The 20,757-nt window shown below is 38.9% G+C and overlaps 1 protein-coding gene across 1 annotated transcript in view; it reads left to right on the forward strand.

Annotated features, from left to right (window-relative positions):
- SLC15A5 (solute carrier family 15 member 5) overlaps positions 1 to 15,184 on the forward strand; it is a 33,004-nt gene extending 17,820 nt beyond the window's left edge. The window contains exons 7-11 of the mRNA XM_056511651.1: positions 448 to 579; positions 8,271 to 8,379; positions 9,976 to 10,215; positions 11,862 to 11,925; positions 15,070 to 15,184. Of these exons, the coding sequence (XP_056367626.1) occupies positions 448 to 579; positions 8,271 to 8,379; positions 9,976 to 10,120 (386 nt within the window). The 3' untranslated portion in view covers positions 10,121 to 10,215; positions 11,862 to 11,925; positions 15,070 to 15,184. The remainder of the gene's footprint in view (positions 1 to 447; positions 580 to 8,270; positions 8,380 to 9,975; positions 10,216 to 11,861; positions 11,926 to 15,069) is intronic.
- Positions 15,185 to 20,757: the final 5,573 nt, after the last annotated feature.

The following is a 20,757-nucleotide window of genomic DNA, read 5'->3' on the forward strand; positions in this document are numbered from 1 at the left end:
AGAAGGTGCTGCTGTTCTGCAGGAAATGTTAAATGTGTTTAATGTGTTAAATATCACGTCCATTGTCTTCTGCTTACTGACTGTGGTGGTGTTTCTCTGCTTTTGCTCATGCCTGAGGTTTTAAAAGGTGCAAGCAAATGTCTGGGGAAAAGATCTTGTGTACTTATGGAATATGGGCAGCTGTATGTGGCTAGTTTATTACAGATATTCATTTAAGCAGTTTAGGTAATGCCTTGTTACAGGGTACATGTTAACATGTTATGGGGTACATCTGATTGCTCTTCTGCAGCAAGAACATTCTCTGTATAAAATATGGAAATTGACTAATAGATATGCTTTGAATTTTTTTCTGTATTATCTATGTTCTACAATTTAACTCCTTCTTTTGTTTTGTTTAATTTTTTTTGTTCTTTTTTAACTTGTAACTGTGTCTGCTTCCTTCCTAAGGTTCCTTACTTTCCTTCTGGCTTGTGCCTGAAAGAATGAGAGGGATTTCCATGCATTTTTTAGCTCTCTTTAATGGAGCTGGCTGCTTTATGGGAGCTCTCTTTGTTCAGGCAGCCCACACAAGCACTCAAGGTAAGAGCATGCTCATGATGGGTGTTCCTGAGCAGTTTTCTAATATTATTGATTTGGAGAATCAGGCAGCAGAATTAAAAGGGATGCCAAAGTTTTATTGATTTGCTCTCACAATTAAGATGGAATTAAGATAGAAAATAGCCTTCCAGCTGTACTCATCCAATTTTAATGAGTCATCTTAGTTTTGATAGTCAGAGTAATTAGAGGATGGCATCTTGCAGGAAGTCCTCTTGTCCAATCTCTGTACTTCTGTTCTGGAAGACTGAAAATAAATTGGCAAGGAGGCTACTTTTTATGTTCATGAAGAAGTACATTCATGTTATTCACACTTACATGGAAGCCTCTGGCCTTGAGAGCAAGATCTGTGCTTTAAAAAAAGGAGAATATTACTGCCTGTGTGTCCCAGTCCACAGGGAACAGGAACTGGGTTGAAGGTTTCAAAGCTGTTTGGGGAGCTCACTCACCTGGACCCACTGGCTCCATCTGACTTGGCCCAGCTGTTGGAAAAGCCAAATTCTGTGACAATACTGTCTCACTGTGGGCTTGCCCTTTTGCAGAAGAATGCTGCAATTCCCAGAAAACTCCCTGTTTCCCAAGGAGTTATTGCAGGCTCAGCCTGTTGAGGTGTTTTTAGTGCAAGTTCTGAAATGGAGTTGTTCTTGACTTACTGGCTTTCAAGATAAGCCAGGAATTTCTTAAAGTATTTTTTCCTTTGCTGATGAATCTTTGTTCAATACAGAAAAAACTTGTTTCACAAAAACATTTAACAAGTAAAGCACTTGAGTTCTTGGGCTGAGAGACTGGGATGCCTTTGTTCACAAATCTGAAATGGTCCCACTTGCTGAAGGAATATTTCCAAAGCTCTGGTGGAACTCTTACAGAGAACTATTCTTTAGAAACCACAATTGCTGGCTCTAGTGCATGACACCACTGCAATTGCCACAGCTGTAGGATTTTATAACTGTGTAGGATTAAAATTTTGGGTTCTTCTCTTTCCTATGCAAAGACTCATGTATTTCAAGAATAAGCAGTAGTGGGTCTTTTGAAGGTGTGACAAATTTTTTATTCCTACTTGTGAGATCTGAACAAACAAATGATGCTTTGACACCCAGTCCTGTTTTTAAGTCAAAAATTCAATTAAAATTTTATTACAAGGTATAAAACATCACCTGGAGATGAGTAAAAGAACTGGAATGTTTACACAAATGAATCAGGCAAAGAGCTATTAAGCACCAAGGCATCCAGTGTGGAGAACTGAGCTCCTTCAATATCCCCCAGTGGAAAAGGCTGTTTTTCATTTTGTGAGTTCAGTGTAATCTGGGGTAAATGAAACAAACAGTTTAAGACAGACTGTTGCTGATTTTTTTTCTTTCCTCCCTTCTCATAGTATGGAAACTATTAATTTTTATGAGATGGAAATATTTAATAAAATTGACATATTTTACTGCAATTTGACTTTGGAAATAAGTGAATAATTGCAAAATAATTAAGCATAATGTCAGCACCAAAATATTTTGCCTATGTTGTTTCACTATTATTTAATTTCTTTAGCAAGTATTTCTGTACACTGTGATAGAGGAAACCAATTTTTGCCTTTGATTTGCAACTCAGTAGATTTTTGTCTGGTTTTCCATCAAGTTGATTAATCCTTTTGCCATGAGTCTGTATGAAATAATTCAATTGATTCAAAAAAAGCAGATGTTCTTTTCTTGACAGAAATTCTGTTTTAAGAGAGATTGTGAGTTCTTATCCTGGCTGAGACCAAAAGATTGACCTCTGTAAATTCTCCACAGGCTACATTCTAACCCCTTTTGCTCAGGATTCTTGTGCAACTGAAAAGTTTCCTGACTAAAATATTCCTCACTCTTAGAAAGTTGGGTGGCAAACTTTTCAACTTGGCTTTTTTTTTTTTTTTTTCTTTTTTTCCAAAGCTGTAACTTAATGTCTTTGTTTGGCTTTGTCAGACCTGCTGTTCCTGTAGGTGGAATTGACTGCACCATTATCCTGAGCAAAAGTCACTCTGAAATTTCCAAGGGAGTCAGTGACAGCCTGTAGTCAGATTAAGGTGCTGTAATGGGAATGACTGCTGCTAAGCAGGAAAACTCTAAAAAACTTAAAAAAACTTTAAACGCTTTAGGGAAAATAAAGTGAAACATGTTTAATGATTACTCTGTTGCTGTAGTTAGAAGAGTGTTAGAGATTATTTGACCTATTAATATGTAAACAACATATTACTGGGCTCTCACTTTTTATTTTTAAAAATAATTGGGTGTCTCTTTCCCAGTGTTCCTGGCTTGAATAAGGTTAATAATTCCAAGTTACCACAATTCACTCAATTCACAGCTTGCAAATGGAGATATTCCTATAGGTTCATTTGTGTTATAATGCTCCTCTGCTCATCCCAGCCTGTTGTCCTGCTGACTCCTAAATCAGAGTAGTCTTAGGGTCACACTTTTGTAGGTGGGGATAGACAGTAGCAAAACAAAGAATGCATTTTAGGTTCAGTTTTGCTTTTCTCCTAGTTTGGTAGCAAGTGTTATACACACTTTTGGTTTCCTTTGTTCCACCTGTATTTCTTCAAATTGTGCTTCTTACAGAGAACTTAGTTGCTCACAACAACCAGCAAAATAATATTTTTTAAATTTATTAAAACCTAGTGGTTGCCTGATGAACCCCCTAAAAATGACTGTTGTAAGGAACACATTTGTGTTTTCTCAAGTCAAATTGCAGTCCAATGACACAAATTGCTTTTGTAAATTCACATTTGGTTTGGTGAGGTGTTTTTGTTTTTTGGTTTTGTTTTTTTTTTTTTTTCAGATCTGTTTAAAGAGCTTGTGAATATTCAGAATCTGGACAATTTATGAAACTGGGAGTAAAGCAGACCCACCAGAACTCTTTTTTTTCTTCCCCAAAAAAGGCTCAGCTAATTTACAAATTTATTTCTATTGGAAGAACAAGTTCTTTCTCTTGCTGGAGGAGAGGATAGTGTTGATGAATTGGTTCTGTGAGATTTAACAAAGCTTAGTGAGAGATGCTTGGGCTATGAATGCTTTTGTCTTGTCCCATGATTCTTGTTTCACTAAAACCTGAGCCAAGACTATTTCTGGTTCTTCCATCTCTGAGCACTGAGACCATGTTTTCCACGTTCCTGCAGCAAAGTAGATCCTCCACTGTGTCTTTTGAAGTGTTGAAGCACAGAGGGTGTTGATAAAATTCAAACATTTTTATATCCTATTTCATGCCACTAGTTTAGAATTTTATTTGGGTTTTTATTGGCAAAGTTGATCAGATATCAGTCACAGTCAAATCTGCATTAATCATTTTTAAAGCATCTATGGAGGATGGTGTGAATATGATAAAATAAGACTTTTTTTAAAAAATCTGACGAGTGCAAACAGATGATGGGTGACAGTGATATTTTCAGTACAAGCTGGGAAACTGCTTTCTTTTGGATCTCTTACCTCTCCTAACATTTTAACGGAAGAAGATGCAAGACAAAACCTGTCCTCTTATGCCAATCATTTCAGAATATATTTCTCTAAAAATATTAATATAAATATGTAAGAAAGAAATAGAAATTTAGAAAAGGTCAGAAAATTTAGGAAAGGAAGGAAACTGTCCCACTCACAGTTTTCCTGCTTGTATTTAGAGAATCACCAGAGGGTTTTAGTTTGGGTTTGAGTTTTTGGGGGGTTTTTTAGGTTTTTTTTTTTTTTTTTTTTTTGTTCTTTTTATCATTTTAGTTTTGTGTGATTGCAAATACCAAAGATGATAAGCTAGAGGATATTTCTTGCAGTCCAGATGGTGGTGGCCACTGGTGCCTACTTAGCTAATAGGGATTAGATGCAGAGTGAGGCTTTAATTTGGATATGATTAAACACTAAATATATGCCCACTAAGTTGATGAAATTAAGAAAGGCAATGCAAACCGTTTTAAAACATGAATTAATTTTTTTTTATGATCACAGCATAGGTTGTAGGATAGCTGCAAAAATGCAAGAATGGTACAGGATAGAGTAACTTCTGGCATGACTCTCTTGTTTGTTTTCTTCAAGGTTTACCACATAATAAAATGGGATAATATTATCCAGCAAAAAATGCCTCCTTGTGCAACTTTCCCTTGAGCTCTGAGAGGGTGCCACCACAGCAGCAGATTTGTTGTGTGCACTAATTTTTGTCAGACTGGCCCTTTTCACGTTTTCTGCAATGGCTGGTACTGCGAGCAGCTGCTTGCTGTCAGTCACCCACCAGAACAGCCCAGGAAAGTTTTTGTTCATGTCCTAATCTCTGCTTCACTTCCACCTCTTCCTGCTTTAGTAGGATCAGTTGTTTCTTCTTGGTGTTGTAAATTATTCCTTCTTCTTGAACTGAGTGATTTTGATGCAAAATTGACAGGATTCCAAAATGTCAGTGCAAGTTTACCAGGTGCTTTATTTCCATGATTGTAGAGCAGACTGGAGGAACAGACTCTGCCTAGGCTTCATTTTCTAACTTGTTCTAAATTTGCCATAAAATACATAACTAATTCACCTCCAACCAGTAGAGAAAGTCTATTTAAAATTATGCACCTCCAGGAAACTTCTGTTTCTTTGTGGTGATTCATACTACTAAGTATTTCTATTGTTGGAATAAAAATGGAAATCAGGAGCTTGTTGCAGAGAGTTAATTCCCAGTGAGCAATTATCTGTGTGACAAACCAACCTTGTAATTGCCACTTCTGTTGGCAATCTCCACAGAAAAGTAAAGGATGCACAGAGCCCACAGGCAGTATCTTTTGGGGAAAAGTGAGTTGTTAGCATGTTGCATGCTGAGGTGAGGATGGGAAAGTGCTGGACTCTCTCAAGACTTCCTGCAAGCAGAGGAGAGGATTCTCTGTAAAGTGAGTGTAAGTAGATGTAAACATAGTCCAAGTTTATCCCTTGTTTCATGGGTGATAAAAAATTTTCTTTCATTACTTTTCCTTTTAAAAAGAGTGAGAAGTAATTTTTATTTTTTTTTTTTTTTTGACTTAAAGTAGGAAATGGTTGTATTAATTTTTGCTGCATCCACTGATGAAAGTGTGCACTGGAAGGGTTATAGTCTGGATATCCTTAGGCCTGCTGGCATCCTTGTTCCTCTGTAGAGGAAAGCCTGCTCCTAACAAACCTTGTTGTCCATCTCTGAGAGGAAAAGAAAGCCTTGATCCTACCTCTTGCTTTGGGCAGAGCAGGAACCTAGAGAGGACAAGTGTTCCCTGTGGCAGCTGGAGCCTCACCATATCCTATCTGATGTTGTCCTTGCCTGTGCTGTTGGTCATTTGGATTTTCCAGAGGCTCTCTGTCATTATCCTGGCCTCACTGTTTAAACACTGGCAACTCCTAAAAGAAGGGAGGACACAGAGCAAGGATTTTTGTCCCAGGCCAAGGAGGGAAGCCTGTGGTGCAGTGGGAATAGAATCCACATCACCTGCCAGGCTGCCATCCTACCCCTAGAACCAGCCAGCCCCAGTTACAGTGCTTTTATCTGGTGCCTGTATCAGTGATAAGACAGAGAAATGGTACAAATGGGCCTTTGAAACTCAGAAGCTGCAAAATTGTTTTTATTAACTTTAAGTATATGTTTTCTGTCCAGGTTGCACTGTAAATGCCATTGCATTAGGAAGCTCCTGCTGCTGCTGCAGTTAGCCTAGCCAAGGTGAATAACCTAGCAGACAGTGTGAGATCTGCTTTGACAAGCTGCACTGCAGACCCCCATGCATGATTTCTCTTTCATCACATCCACAGGCTCTGTCTCTGCCTTCTATTGGCCCCTGGGGGGTGCAAAATGAAAAACTACCTGATTGTGAATGATGACAGTAAAAGTTTATAAGCTACTAAAATGAAGTTACAGCACCTAGGAGCTCAGTCAGCTTACAGTGCAAGATGATAGGTTATAAAACTGGCTCTGAGATAATGCTGCAGAAGGAAGGGAGCAGGCAGAGGTGTGGTGGTGCTGCCCTGTGGCCAGCAAAAAGGTAACATGGCATGGAGTGAACTGTAGAGGAGATTAGGAAAACTTAGGGCAGTTGTTCTCTGTCAGTCCCAGGAGAGCTAAAGGCAATAGCTCTGAAAAGAAATGTGTTTCTAGCCCTAAGATGTGGAGGGAAGAGAAAAATGTACATATATGAGTGTGTTTGGCAGGGTGTAATCTTTTGAGTGGAGTCTGTCTCATGCTGTGGAACTGCTCTTTGTCTCTAATTAGGAAAATGTTTACAAGCTAAGGATGGCAATCAATGTGTAAAAGTGGCATTAGTGGCCAAAAGACCTGTTTAGGCCATCAGGTTTTTGCAATACAGTTGTGCTAAGAAGGCTGATTTTCCTTCTGTCCCCATTAGCTCATTCAAGGGGTGATAGCCACACAATTTGGATGGGCAGGATTTGATCCCAGACTTTCATGCAGCAGAGAAAGGTGACTTTGGGCACATTGATGCTGGTGTAGTTCAGATCAAGAGGATGCTTTTGATCTAAATCTCCTAATAATCTCTGATTTGCATCACAGAACGATCTTGGAGTGTGAAAACAACTGAATTCTTTTTAGAGGGAGCTAAACAACAAAACAATATGCTCATGTCTGAGATGTTCCAGCTGTTAATAGGAACTGCTCTGATGTGAACCCCCCTGAGCTGAGAGTGTGGACATCATTCTCAGCACCAGCTGTTTCACACTACATTTCTTCATTAATTGCTAATGAAGACAGTCTATCTGCCTTCTTCAAAGGCAATAAATCCTCTATTCCCAATCAGGTGCATGGTCACTACAGCACTGTATAGATCTGAGATATTCTGTAACTTCAGTTTCTACTGGAACTTTTTTTTTTTTCACTTTGGTTTGATGGTTTTGCTCTAGTTTATTATGGCACTTCAGGTACTGATTGTCTTCAGGTGCAGACTGACTGGGGCTGGCTTTGTTTTTAATATTTTGTTTTCTACAGTTTTTTGCCACCTGAGCTTGTTTGCAGTGATCAGCACTGAAAGCAATACAGCCAGAAACTGGAGAGCACAGGAATACCCAGGGAGGAAAATCTCTGAGTGGAGTGCCAAAATGGCCTGGACACAAGGCTTTTCCAAAAGCCTTGGTGAAAAGAGTTGTGTAAATAAATTATTTGTGATTTGTGTAAATAAACAATGAAGGAAAAGAACACCTTACAGGCTCATGGCTAAAGGCAGCTGTAAAGAAAGGTAAAGTAAAATGTCAGGTGGTGTCTTTGTAATGGAGCACCAAGGCACTGAGTGAATGCTTTTAATATTTTGGAGTTCTTTATAATAGAGACTAAGAAGAGACTATTAAAAGCATGAGAGCTACTAGTAAAGATCTCTACAGCCCATCTGGATTCTAGCTCTCACTAAAATTTTCACAGTTGACTTTGATTTAGCTGTGTGCACAGGATAATGCAGAGGGAAGATGGTCCAGTCATTACTGGAGTAGCTGTGCAGGATTAGGTTTTCCAGTACACTTCAGATTTATTATGGACACTCTTTAGTTTCTTTAGATCTGTCCTGCCTGTCTGCAGAGCAAGAGTAGACTCAAACACCCCCACAGATGCTGTGAGGATGAAATCTGTATCAACAGCTGCAGGGATTGTGTCTCACACCAAGTTATCTTCTTGTCTTCCACATGAGCCACGTCTCCTGCTGCAAGGCAAACTAATTCTGCCTCAAATGTCTGCTTTACCAGGCACCTGGTTCCCACACTTGCTGCATGAAGGTAAATTGGAGAGATTCTTCTTCTTCTTGGCTTCCTTAATGATGGTGAACACCCTGGGGTTCTGGAGCATTGCACACAGGTATGTGTGAGAAAATGAAAACTTGATGTTCCATTTGTAGGTGCAAGTAGAAATTCTTGTAAAATCTGTGGGCTAGCATGTAATAAAGAATTGGTAGTGATTGATCATATAAGGAGAGACATTTCACAGCAAAAAGTGGTGAGGTTAAAAAAAAACTGGAATAAACTGATGGAATTAACCTTAAATAATAAGGGGTATTATTAATATAAAAAGCCCTCAAGAAAAAAGAGCATTATATTCTTTCTGGAAGGGTGTAAATATGCTGGCATGGAGTTGAGAAGGGAACACAGAGCTGTACTGGCTGTGGAACTGCCCTTGGTTTTGTACCACTTGTAGGAAGCACTGCTGCTCTCCCAGTGAGCTCACACCTCCAGTGTGGGACAGAGGGCTGTGAGAAAGCTCCAGCCCTGCAGGTCAGTGCTGTGTGTAGCAGGTGCAACAGGACAGCCCCCAAATATTTCCTGATACTCCTCTGGGCATGGGGAAAAAGCAATTTCCTGCTGGAGACATGAGAATTGCTCAGCCCCCTCACAGGAAGCCACCTGCAGAGCCTAGGTTTAATCCCTGTATTTTGCCTGCAAAATGCAAGGAACTCACAACTCTGGGACATTTAATCCCAGTTAATTTTCTGTTGTCAGCATTCAGGCAGAGGGAGGGAAGCAGCCTGTGCCACCTCCAGTGTGAGGGGTCACTCTGAAATGCAAGTGGCTCTTAAGTGTTGGGAGGTCCTGTGGAAATCCTTCAGGAGCCTTGGTGAGCAGGGATGTCAGGATGAGACCAATAAAAAACTTACAAGAGCAGTGCACTCCTGGAACTCTTGATAAAAAATGTTAGTTTTTCCATTACATGTAGCACCAACTTTGCAGCACCAAAGTTTACCATAGCATCTTGTTGATTATTCCAATGTGATCCTCTTCTTTTAAATGTGAGCTGGGTCACAACTAAAAACGTTTCTCCTGCATGTACTTAGCAGTACTCCTCATATGGGATTTTAGTCTTCTGTACATTGAAATTTTTATTTGTGGCATTTACTGCTGAAAATGAATAGATTTTGATTGTCAAAACGTTACCATTTCACTTCAGAATTAAGGTACCTTATTTTTCAATAATAAGTTTTGTATGAGTTCTTATATAATTATAATAAGTTTCAATAGTAAGTTTTGACTTATTAAAAATATGGGATTTTTTAAAAAAACAATTGTAATTGTTTCATTTTTGATGAATAGGAAAAAGAACAAGGGCTATTCAGATAAACAGTGCTTTTGGCAGAGGGGAGAAAACATGATTTAAAACTTGGCATAAGAAAAAATGCACTAAAACTTCTCTGAGGGAAAACAGCATGTTAATTATTAATTTTTTTTGAAAAGACACAGTACAGGTATTATTAACATCTGCACCCAGTTTGATACTTCTCATCTTAAAGTTCTGAAAGGCTCTAGGAAATAGATATTTGCATTTTACTTTTTTTTTGGCTGCCTTGATGTCCAGGACTTAGAAGGCACTGAAACTTAAAAAGTATTATGTATAAACAATAGGTGAAGATAATACTTAAAGGATGATTATTGTGTTATTTTCCTTCTGTATCATCTCCCCCAGATACAACAATCTGCACGAGGGTGGCACCAATGAGTTCAGAGGAAATCTTCCTGGAGAAAAACTTTTGAAGCATGAAAAAGCCATCAAGCATTATAAAGCTGTCCTGGAAAGTTCTCCCATTTTGTCTCCTGTGGAGAAAACCTGATAAAATTTCACCCTCATTTGGCTAAATTTTGATTTTGTTACCTACCAGCTCTCTAATGATAAATTACCTGCACACTTAAGTGGAACTATGTCCTGGTATTTATGAATTATCTGATGAATAATAATGTTGTTTATAAGTTAACAAAACAGCATTCTTCATAGGATTTGGCCTTGAAGGAGGCTGCACTGTCATAACTCACACTGAGGCCAAGGAGAGCTCACTGCTTGCCATGGTAGGAGGGAGGCTTTTAATCTTTATATGAAAACAGGTATTCACATATATTTGTATTTGGGAGTGATCACAAATTAATAAACATGCAGGCATTTGTTTAGCTAATTACTTTGTGCCAGTATAATTTACAAGAGATTTTGAAACCTGGTGTTGGCTGGTTGATATTTGCAAGGTTAATATTTGCAATGGTGGGATTCTTGTGCAATGTTCTTGGCCCTTGCTGATCTCCTCCCCAGCCTAGTGAAGTGGACACAAGCATATCAGCCTTCTTTGCAAATTGCTTTGAGATCTACCAAAAAGGCACTAGAAACAAGGTACCAGTCCTCAGTCCATAAGGTGTGCCATGAAACATTGGTGCTTGAGGCATCCAGTCTCACTTGGCAACAGCACTGTGAGATTTGTTATTCCTAAAGGATGATATAAAGAAAATTGCTAGTAGGAGAATGAGAGACTGAAATTAATAACATAAAAATTACTAATTGCAGCCCATCTGAATGGGAGTGGGGAGGGAATTAGGAATTAGGAAAAGAAGACTGGGAGAGGGTAGATGCAGCTTGGAGATGAGAGAAAATAATTATTAGTAAAATGCTTTCCAGTTTGAACATCTTCAGTGTTAAACACTCCCAAAACTGGCTGATTTTGTTATTGTGAGAGGTGATAATCTGACCCTTAACATTTCTTTTTAGAAGTCATATAACTAAAAAGAATGATGAGAGAAGTGGGGTCTGCATGTGATATGTAAGGAAATGTATTGAACCAAAAAAATGAAAGGAGCACTTGGATATCAAGAAGTTCCTGAGGAAAGGGACAGCCAAGTCAGAATGCTTGCTAGATATGAGGAATGCTCTACCACAAGAAAAGCTACACTAAAAGGATGTAATTCATTCAAGTGGCTCACAGTTTGTGAGCTGAAACTGTGGAAGAGCTGGTAAAGGAAATCTCTTCTGCACCATTAACCACATTTAATGCTGGAACTTTAGACTGGGTGTTGTGGGACTGGGAGAAAACTGTTGTGAATATACCCCTGCCCAGCCTGGGACTGGCCATTTCTCCAAAAGTGGCTGCAAAAGCTGGGCTGGAGCTGAGAGAAAGGACAGCAAAAGGCTGAAGGACCTGTTCTCTCAGGGCACTGCAAAGTGTGAGACAGGCTAATTTCCACATATTTGGGTAAATATATCCATGAGATCTGACAGCTATTTGCTTGAAAGGCATTATTTTCTAAATGATATTTGTGCTGCAATAGACCCAGGTTTAAGCCATGAAAAACACCAGTTTCTTTTCTGAGATATTCTTGAACACTTGACCTTTGTCCTGGCACAGAAAAGCTACAAAAATGCTGTTTGGAGTCTGCTGGCAGGAGGGATGTGATTGCTCTCAAAGCAAGGGTTATACACAAAAGAATAACTTAAGTAATAGAAGGGTAAATTTAAATTTTGGGCAGATGAATATGATTGGGCTGTAGATGTTTTTATTAACTAATGATTTTTTATTTTTTTCTAAACTGCAAAAGTAACAGTGGTTTGGAACCATTTACATCAAGAACAAGAGAACAAGAAGCTTGATTCTATTTTAAGGTAAAATGTTTAGTCTGCTGCATTCTCAGGCTGAATGGCCTCAAACTTCCCAATATTTTTTTCTTTTTTTCCTCCTCAGAAATTGAAATATGAGAATAGATGACAACAGCCAACAGAATGCAGTCATTTGAGTTGAATTGTCTGATGAATATAATTCTGCAAGAATAAGAGGATTAGTTAACTCCCTGGATAGGACTTCCTTAGAATGGGCTTTAGGATGAAGAGTTGAATATTGAAAGCTCCCTGCCTTCTTCACATGGACAGGAGGAATGCTTTTTATATCAGATTTAATAGAATTTGGATTTTCAGATGGGAGGCAGAAGAAAAGGGGGCACTGGTTGCTGAATTTGGACTTAGTTCATTTGGTGGAGCATAGGAATCTACATGCAAAAATCTATCAATCAGTCTCACTGTTATGACACAGCAATTTAGCACTTAAAACCAACAGACAGGAATTTTTCTTGAATTGCAGCATCTAGAACTCCATTCAAAGCTGCTGGAATCCTTTGTACATACAGGGCACTACCTAAATTATATCTTGTGCCAGCACACAGTGAAATTGGTATAAAGGTTTGGCCTTTGCTTTGAAGGAAGCTGTTTTTCACTTTTGGAAAGTTTAGTGACTTTTTGCATTTAAAAAATTAGAGGACAGAAAAAATAAGGATGTGTCTGTGCGTACAAAATTATGCAATAAACAGCTGGAATATGCTAGGAGAGCCTTCTTTTGTCAGCCTTTGTTGATCTGTAGCAGTTTTCATGGTAGATAACAAAACACTCAGATCTGATTGCTTGTGTTTGAGGTCACCTGTTGCCATTCTGGGTTGCTTTGCACAAAGTTAATTAATTAATTAATCCTCACCATAGAGATTTATAGATATCAAAGGTATTGTGTAAAACATTGCCTCCTAGATGACATTAGGAGGGACCAGAAACATCCCACTTCAGTTTTCTGTTTGATTACTGCCTGAGTTTTCTAACTGTTCTCCCAGCACAGAGTGAAATGAGTATAAAGGACTCTAGATTGAGGCTTGACTTGAGCAGAAGCTGCTTTTGTGCAGCTCTGGTTATAAGTGAGTAGTTGCTGTGCTCATCAGAGGTCATTACTAGTCTTGAACAGCCAGATGTATTTCTGATTACTGCTGATAGTTTGGGGGGGGTCTTTTAAATGGTTCAGTGTATGTTTTACACTATATTCAAGGACACATATACAAAAAAAAAACCAAAACAAAACATGTTCTGTCCCAGACAGTTCATCAACCACCTCAGTTAAGTCTAAATGCACGGGACACCATTTTGGGGGGGTGGGAGCTGAAGAAAACTCGATGGAGAGGATTAGGATCTCCATCTGTTAAGTTTGCACTGATGATAAAACACATGCTCCCAGTTGGAACAAGATGCATTAAAAGAGCAATTTCACTTCTACTGCCTAGCACAATGTCATTGAGCACCTGCAATAGTTTAAACATTAGGCATAATTGGCTTTGCTTGACATAAATCTGTAGTTCTGTAAATAAGAGCAGTTGAGTTTCTGTGTAATGCCAATTAGCTATAAAGAATGCTTTGTTTGCTGAAGCCTGCAGCTCTGTGGAGGAAAGAGGGAGTTGTTAAGGCTCAGCAGTGGTAGTCAGAAGGTAGAACCCAGATTAGACAATTACACAGGCTTTGAATATCCATGTGCAAGTTACTTAATTTGTTTCAATCAGTTTCCCTAAGTATGAAAGAGAGAATAACATTTATAATTTTAACTTTTTTTTTTTTTTTATAAAGAGCTTTCAGATCAAAATACCTTGGAGGCAATTTTACAGCACTAAACTGAGCTGTCTTGTTCTATGTTGGATTTCTTTTCCCTGCTTTTAGTGGCAGCTACTTGAAAATTCTTGAAGCATCTTGAAAATTCTTGTACATTTTCTAGAATCACTTGTTTTATCCTAGGGATGGAGGAAAGGGAAGAGGTGCATGATCCACTAGACATGAAAATCACTCTTGTTCAGTTCCTGTGGGAACTGTGGGTTGGAAAGGTGAGGTAGGAGAATCCCTTCCTTGGGGCATTATAAAGTAGAACTGCAGAGCAGAGCTAAAGCTTTTAACTTGAGCTTGGTGTCTGTTTGCTGTAACATGTATTAGATTTGTCTTGGCAAGGGCAAATGCAGCTGCCTTCCAGAGGATGTTTTGAAAGTCTGCTTTGTTTCATCTGAAAAGAAAAAGGAAATTCACAAGTCTTCTCATGATTTCTCTGTTCTGAATAGAATAAAAATTACTTTTTCCTGTCTATCTACCTGGTCTCTAGAAAGTCTTACCATAGAAGTCATATTCTGGTGATGTAGCACTTCAAATTATTCTAGTTTCTCTGGCTGTAACTTGAAATATGGATTTCCATGAATCAGAGAAGGTTGACATCTAAACCTTATGGCATCTACTAGTATTGGTGATGACTCTTTAAATTTAATCAGTTCTAATACTCAGTGGTAATAAGAGTGAGAGAAATTGCTCTGACAGGGATTTTTCAGTGGTTTGGAGATATTTCATCTCTAGGGAGTACTTGATATTGCAGCCTAAGACTGCCAAGTTGTAAATACAGTCTATAGTTAGATTTTTTTAATTTGAAAAGTAAAATTGGCAGGAACTTTGTTTTTAAAAAATGTATGATCAACATCTTTTCGTACTTTGATTTTGTTGGATATTTTTGTTTTGGTTTGGTTTTTTGTTTTTTTTTTGTTGTTGTTATTTTTGGGGGATTTTTTTTTTTAGCTTTGGTTTGAGGCTGAATTTTTTGTTTGTTCTCCCCATCTTAAATGAAGGAATTGGGGTATGTACATTTACCATGGACTGAGGAGTGGTCCACACCTTACCATCCCCATGATTTTATATAGGGCCAAAATATTCTCATTCCCATCTAACTCACTTCTGAGAAAAGTCCCAAGTCTAGAAAACATTGCAGATATTAGCTTTGATTTTGAGGGCTGAGCTTCTTTCCTGTTAATTGGGGAATTCCTGTTCAAATGGTTGCACTGTCACAGCTTAGCTTTGAGCAGAGCTGACTGCTTGGAGCTGAGTGCAGGTTATTTATTTATTATTATTACTAATGCATATTTTCTGGATTCTCCTTGTATTATTCAAAAAAATATATATTCCTTTTCCTTTCAGATCAGAAGAAATGTTTTGAAAGCTGAAACACTTAGCAAGCAACACGAAAACCCAATCACCGAGGAGGAGTCAGTGGGGACATCAGCAGAAAAACAAACCTTAAAGCACTGGATGTTTGTCCCACCTGCTTTGTAGCCTGGTAAAAAGCATCTTTTGAAAGCAGATCCCGAATGCTTTTATTGTCATGTTGTGTGAACTTCAGAAGCAGGATTGCCATGAGGTTGGGGGTAGTAGTCACAGCAGCACTTGACAAAAAGGCACAGTGAGTTATCTCACTTTCATTTTTTGCATGGTCAGTGACTGTGATATGAAGATGCTGCCTGTTTAGCTGGCAGGATGGAGCAATCTTTGATAACAAGCAAAATCCTTAATTCAAAACTAATGATGAATAGTAAGCCTAAGGTTGCAAGAGAATGCTGCTTGAAAGCAAATCCAGCATTACATGCAATTCTGAATTTCTTCACCTTAGTTCACAGAGTTTTGCTGTTGTCTTGAAATTGTTCCCTTTTAAAGTATTCAGGAGGCAAACCTGAGAGATTTTAATATCATGCTGACAGATGATAACCCCCTCAGCAAGCTTTGTCACTGGTTATAAAGAGCTGTCATTTAGTGGAAAAGCTCTTTAAACTTAAGCTGTTTGTAAACTAAACTTTAAAGGTGAGAATACTGTGTAAAATCTGAACAGCAAAAATATTATGCAGCCTTACATATTCTATAAAAAAGAAGTAGGGAATGTCTGTGATTTTAAGGAAGAAACTTCTCTGCAGAGGTACAAGTAGAGAAATTATGCAGGCCTTGCAAAAATAAGCAAACAGTTTCAAGAACAGAGAACAGCAAACTGTATGAAGAGGGGAGGGAGGTGATTATTAGCCATTTGAAAATGATGTTACTTTATTCTTTGAAGCTTTTGATTGCTGCTCCTTGGGATAGGAAATTCATGTTTATGAGAATATGTGAGAGTGGAGGAAGGTCTTGTGTATTTGATTGCACAGGTGTTAAAAAGACTAAATACAGTGGCAGTGAGGGCACACCTAAAGTATATATTTGTTTATTATTATAATACTTTGTTTAAAAATTATCAGAAAAGGCTGCTTTTGTAGTTCTGGCTCAAATAGCTGAAGGATATAACTTTATAAATCCAGTGCTGTTTCTCCTGACAGTTAAGTGTGAATAACCAGTCAGTTGATTCTTGTCTTTGCAAAGCTTGTTCATCTGATTAATGCCTGAAATGGACTATTCTCTGCTCAATTATTTAAACCAATAGCCTCTGTTGTAGTAAGGGTTAACTGAAGCTAGGTAATTTGGGGTTTGTTCTTTTTCCCCAGTTAGCCTCTTCAAGCTCTCTTCCTATGCACCCCGTGATTGTTACACCTACCTTTCAACATTCTTTAGTAAATGGCATTGTCACTTTCTTCAAGCCTTTTTAAGATGCAGTGAGTTCCAAACAATCACTTGCACAGATGTTCATCAGTGTTTTGGGGTGGGTTTGTTTGTTTGCTTTTCAGGGGGGTTTGTTGGGATTTTATTTTAAAAACTTGTGCAGTTATGACACAGGCTCAGGCATGTAGATCCTTCAGAAATGCTCAGAGAGAGAGGCCCAATTTAAATTATCTATTGAGTGCTGGAACACAAATTGCACATGAAATCCCCAAGCTTCAAGGGTCTCTGGCAGGTCACATCCTACCAGTCAGTCAAACATTTAGTCAGTGCTACCCCCATGCACCTATGAAACCGAGGCTGTTTGACACCTCTGAGAATATTTCTCGTGTTAGATCTGTTGTAAATGAGCACATGGTCCAGAATAATTAATGGTAACACTTCAGTCCTTTTTTGACAGAGCTGTGTTTCTCGTGCAGTTTGTGCTGGTCTGTCTATTTAGCTGCAATCAGCCATGCCTGAAAGACAGGAAGGAACAAGACGGACAAGTGTGTCAGTGAGCGAACCTCTTTGCTGTAATTAGAAATGCACAGGGAATAAATTATTCTCTAATTCAAGCTGTCCAGCTCACACTAATAATAACAACTCAAGAAGCAATCTGTTTATAAAAATCAAAACTGAATTTGTGAGACTCCTTGGTGCAAGACAGGATTTACTGTGTAGCCTCGTCCTGGTTTATCAGGGCTCTAGGAAGGCAGTGTGGGTGTTTGAGGAGCCATTTCAGACACAAATTTTATATCACAGATGATTAGCTAGAGCATTAATCACAGACCAATGTAGCAACTCTGGACCAAATTTTTCCCTGCTAAATTAATGACTGATAAGGAAAAAATGCCACAGAATGAATATATGACTAAACTTGGTCAAAGCCTTGTCTTTATTTTGCTTCTGTGGACATCTTTTAATACTTTTCCATTCAGTTGTCATTGGCTTGCATGGGTGAAACCTTTCCTGTGGAGGAACTGGAGAGGATCCTTAGCCATGCCTCAATAATCCCTGTTTTGCTTACAGAAATGTAATTCAACTCTTCCTTCTCTGGGCTGTAGACCCAAGAGACTGGATGGGATCTTGAACTTTTGTGTCCAAAATATTTGGCTCAAGGGATTTTAACTGTTTGTTGCAATTATTTCTGCTACTGTTTTCTCCCCAATTTACAAGTCAGCCATAATTAAGGCCTAAGCAATTGTAGCACTTGATTAGGGTGCAAAAAACTGAGCACTGAAGAGTTACTTGACTTCAGCTTGGAGTCAAGTGGAGATGTAATGTTTTGAGAGTGGAGGAGGTACCAGAGAGCCAGTTTTCCAACAGTGAGTCTGAAAATGAGAGTGCACAGCCTCCCTTTCAAACCTGGGAAAGTAATCAGAGCTGCTCAGAATCTGAGCAGCTGTCATAAAGCATCCCTGACATTTTTAAGCAATCTCAGATCTTTGGATGAAGAGCCACGATAGTAACTCCACTTTTTGGAAGTCTGAGATGTACACAATGAATTCTGTCTGTCAGACAGCGTGCTGCAAAAGCTAATGGTGACTACCAGAAGTCAGCCTAACAGGTAACAATATTTTTTTATTACTAGTACTGTGAAATCTCAGCAAATCTCTTTATCCATTTTATTCCTCATACAAATTGTCTGTATTTTGGTCAGTCACTGATCTGAAGGTACAGCTGAGATCAAGGGGAGGGAACAAAAGCTGTTGAGGTTTTCTGGCACATTTGTACATATGAATCACTTCAAAACAAGTAGAACAAGCTTGAAGACATTGTCCAGTAAGTCAGAGTGCCTAATTAATTTAATTGCAAACCATTAAATCCTCAAATTAGTTTATTATTCAAATATATTCATGTACTTCACTCCCCCAGGGCTCTTCCCCTAAAAGCCTCTGCCTTTTCAGTGCAGCTCTGTTTTGTGAACATCTGAAATCTGAACAAAAGAATATCCAGACCAGTCATCCTTTTGCACAGTGGGTGAGGGGGGGAACTCAAGGACAAAAGACAAAAGCTTCTGAGTAAACCCTTTGAGGAACCTAGGCTCAAGGAGGTGCCTTTACTTCTGTGTTTCTGCTGTCCCAATAGCTTTTGTAACAAATCAGAATACAAACCATAGCTAAACATAATCCTAATTGCCAGCTTGGCATGATTTAGTTTGATGTTCAATTCAGGTGCTTGTTTTCAGCTTACATTTGATTTTGGTATCTTTCTGTTGGTACTTTTGCTCATGGGGTTTTTATGCCTTGCTTTTTGAAGTCCAAGATGAAACCAGCTGTGGGACAGACACTTCCCTGAACAGGCTTCTAGGAGTAGTATGAAGGGGATTTGGGGTGAAGGAGGGAGAATAAACTTGCACATCACCTCCACAGAGTGCACACTCTTCAAATATTATTTTGTCTGAGCCAGCCCTGCCCTTCCCATAGTTTTGTAGTTCAACATCTAATGTCAGGGAGCTGCACTAATGACAGGAGGTGGGGACAGGTCTGGTGCTTTTTGTGGTGTAACCTCTCATTGCAAGAGTGAAATAAGTCATAAGTTATTGGAGCTTCAGTTTTCTAAATCCACAAAATAGACACATGGTGGATTTAAAGTTATCTTCAGAATCTATTTGTAGAAAGTTCCTTCCTTTAAAAACAGAATGAGATCTTTTCCTTTTATCCTCATAAGTAAGTCACTTGGGTCTTCTCTGATGGAAGAATTAGGTCTAGCTTTTTTGTCACATTTGAAAATAAATAATTAGTTGATGCTGCCCCCTTGACTTCTGTACCTTCCCATGAACTTAAACACTTTGTGACCTGACCTCAAAAGAAGGATGTGTGCAAGTAGATTCCTTTTGGGGTATCTTGGGGTTTGTTTTTGTTTGCCTTTGCCTTCTCCAGCTTTCATCCAGCAGTGCCCTCAAAGCTTTGATATGAAGAGCACCCCACGGTGTTACAGATGTTCTCCTTGTTGTTTCAGCTCTTTTGGCTGTTTTTGACAGGCATCTCTCAGCAGCCTGTGCTGGCATCCCTGCTCCTGCTCACCTTTTCTCTCACCTGTTGGGGCACAAGGGTCTTTTTTGTCTGCCCCATGGCACACAGTGCTCTAATTCACACCTCAGAAGCTGTTCTGCTTTCCTGGCTCCCTCTGAGGATCTGTCACCCAGCCTGCCTGGGTGTTGCATTATTAACCACCAGGTAGACAGTGAGTGAACCTGCTGGAAGCTGCATTCAAAGAGAGTTTCTGTGTGTGTGTGACCTGCTGCTCCCCTCCCTGGTCTCTGCTTTTCTCCCACGAGTGTCTCTGCGTGCACTGGGAATTTGGTTTCTGCAGGAACCCTCAGTGCCCCTGTCCTTGCACGCTCAGGTGCCCTGGTTTTGGAATTTCCAGGGAATTTGTGCCTCATTCCAGGAACAGTGGGGACATCCAGTGGTCACATGGGTTATAATTAATTACTCCCGATCCCGTCAGGGAGAACAAATTTCCAAGCTTTCTTGTTTTCCCCGCGTTTGACTTGTTTTTCATCATAGCTCATTATGCTGGGAAGTGTCTGACAGAAGGTTGGGATGACTTGTTTTCTCTCGTCTTTTTCTTCCCCTTATGTGATGCTGCTTCGGATCTATCAGCAGCAGAAATCAGGAAGTTGAGTCTCTCACAGACAAATATCTGGGGATATCTTTTAATTGCTTTTCAAATTGAGGATTTGGAAGAAAGAGTAAAGAAAATATGAGCTATTCTTTCGAATGCATAACACTGGAATAACTGGTAAATAAATGTTTTTGCTAGTGGTGACAGGGAATTTTTTTTTTTTAAAGTGATGACAAATAATCACAACTTAAACTTTTTATGCAACTTTTTCAAATTACCTCATGCATCATGCATGTGCACCTTGGTTCATCTGGCATCTGTAATGAGGCTGAGAGGAGCTGTCTCCTTCCCTTTTCTGAACTTGGCAGTGATCAGATTGTCCCTGCTTATCGTGGAAGCTGAGCTTCCCATTTTCCCAACTGAGTGGTTTTTTCTGGAATGATTCTGAACAAGATAGATTTTAAAATATACAAATAAAAATAGACCTGTTCTGTGGTTGTCACAATATAGCATAACTGTGAATTCCAGACCTTTCCTTCAGAGGATGGGAGATGCTTCTTATTCTGTCCTGCTAAATTTGTACTACATGTATATATATATATATATTTAATTTGTTAAATTAATTTTAATCAATTTAAATTAGTTGAATATATATCTATGTTGTATAGTCATGCAGAACATCCAACTGTCCTTTGCTCT

The sequence above is a fragment of the Oenanthe melanoleuca genome, chromosome 1A, assembly GCF_029582105.1.
Source record: "Oenanthe melanoleuca isolate GR-GAL-2019-014 chromosome 1A, OMel1.0, whole genome shotgun sequence".
NCBI classification, from domain to species: domain Eukaryota; kingdom Metazoa; phylum Chordata; class Aves; order Passeriformes; family Muscicapidae; genus Oenanthe; species Oenanthe melanoleuca.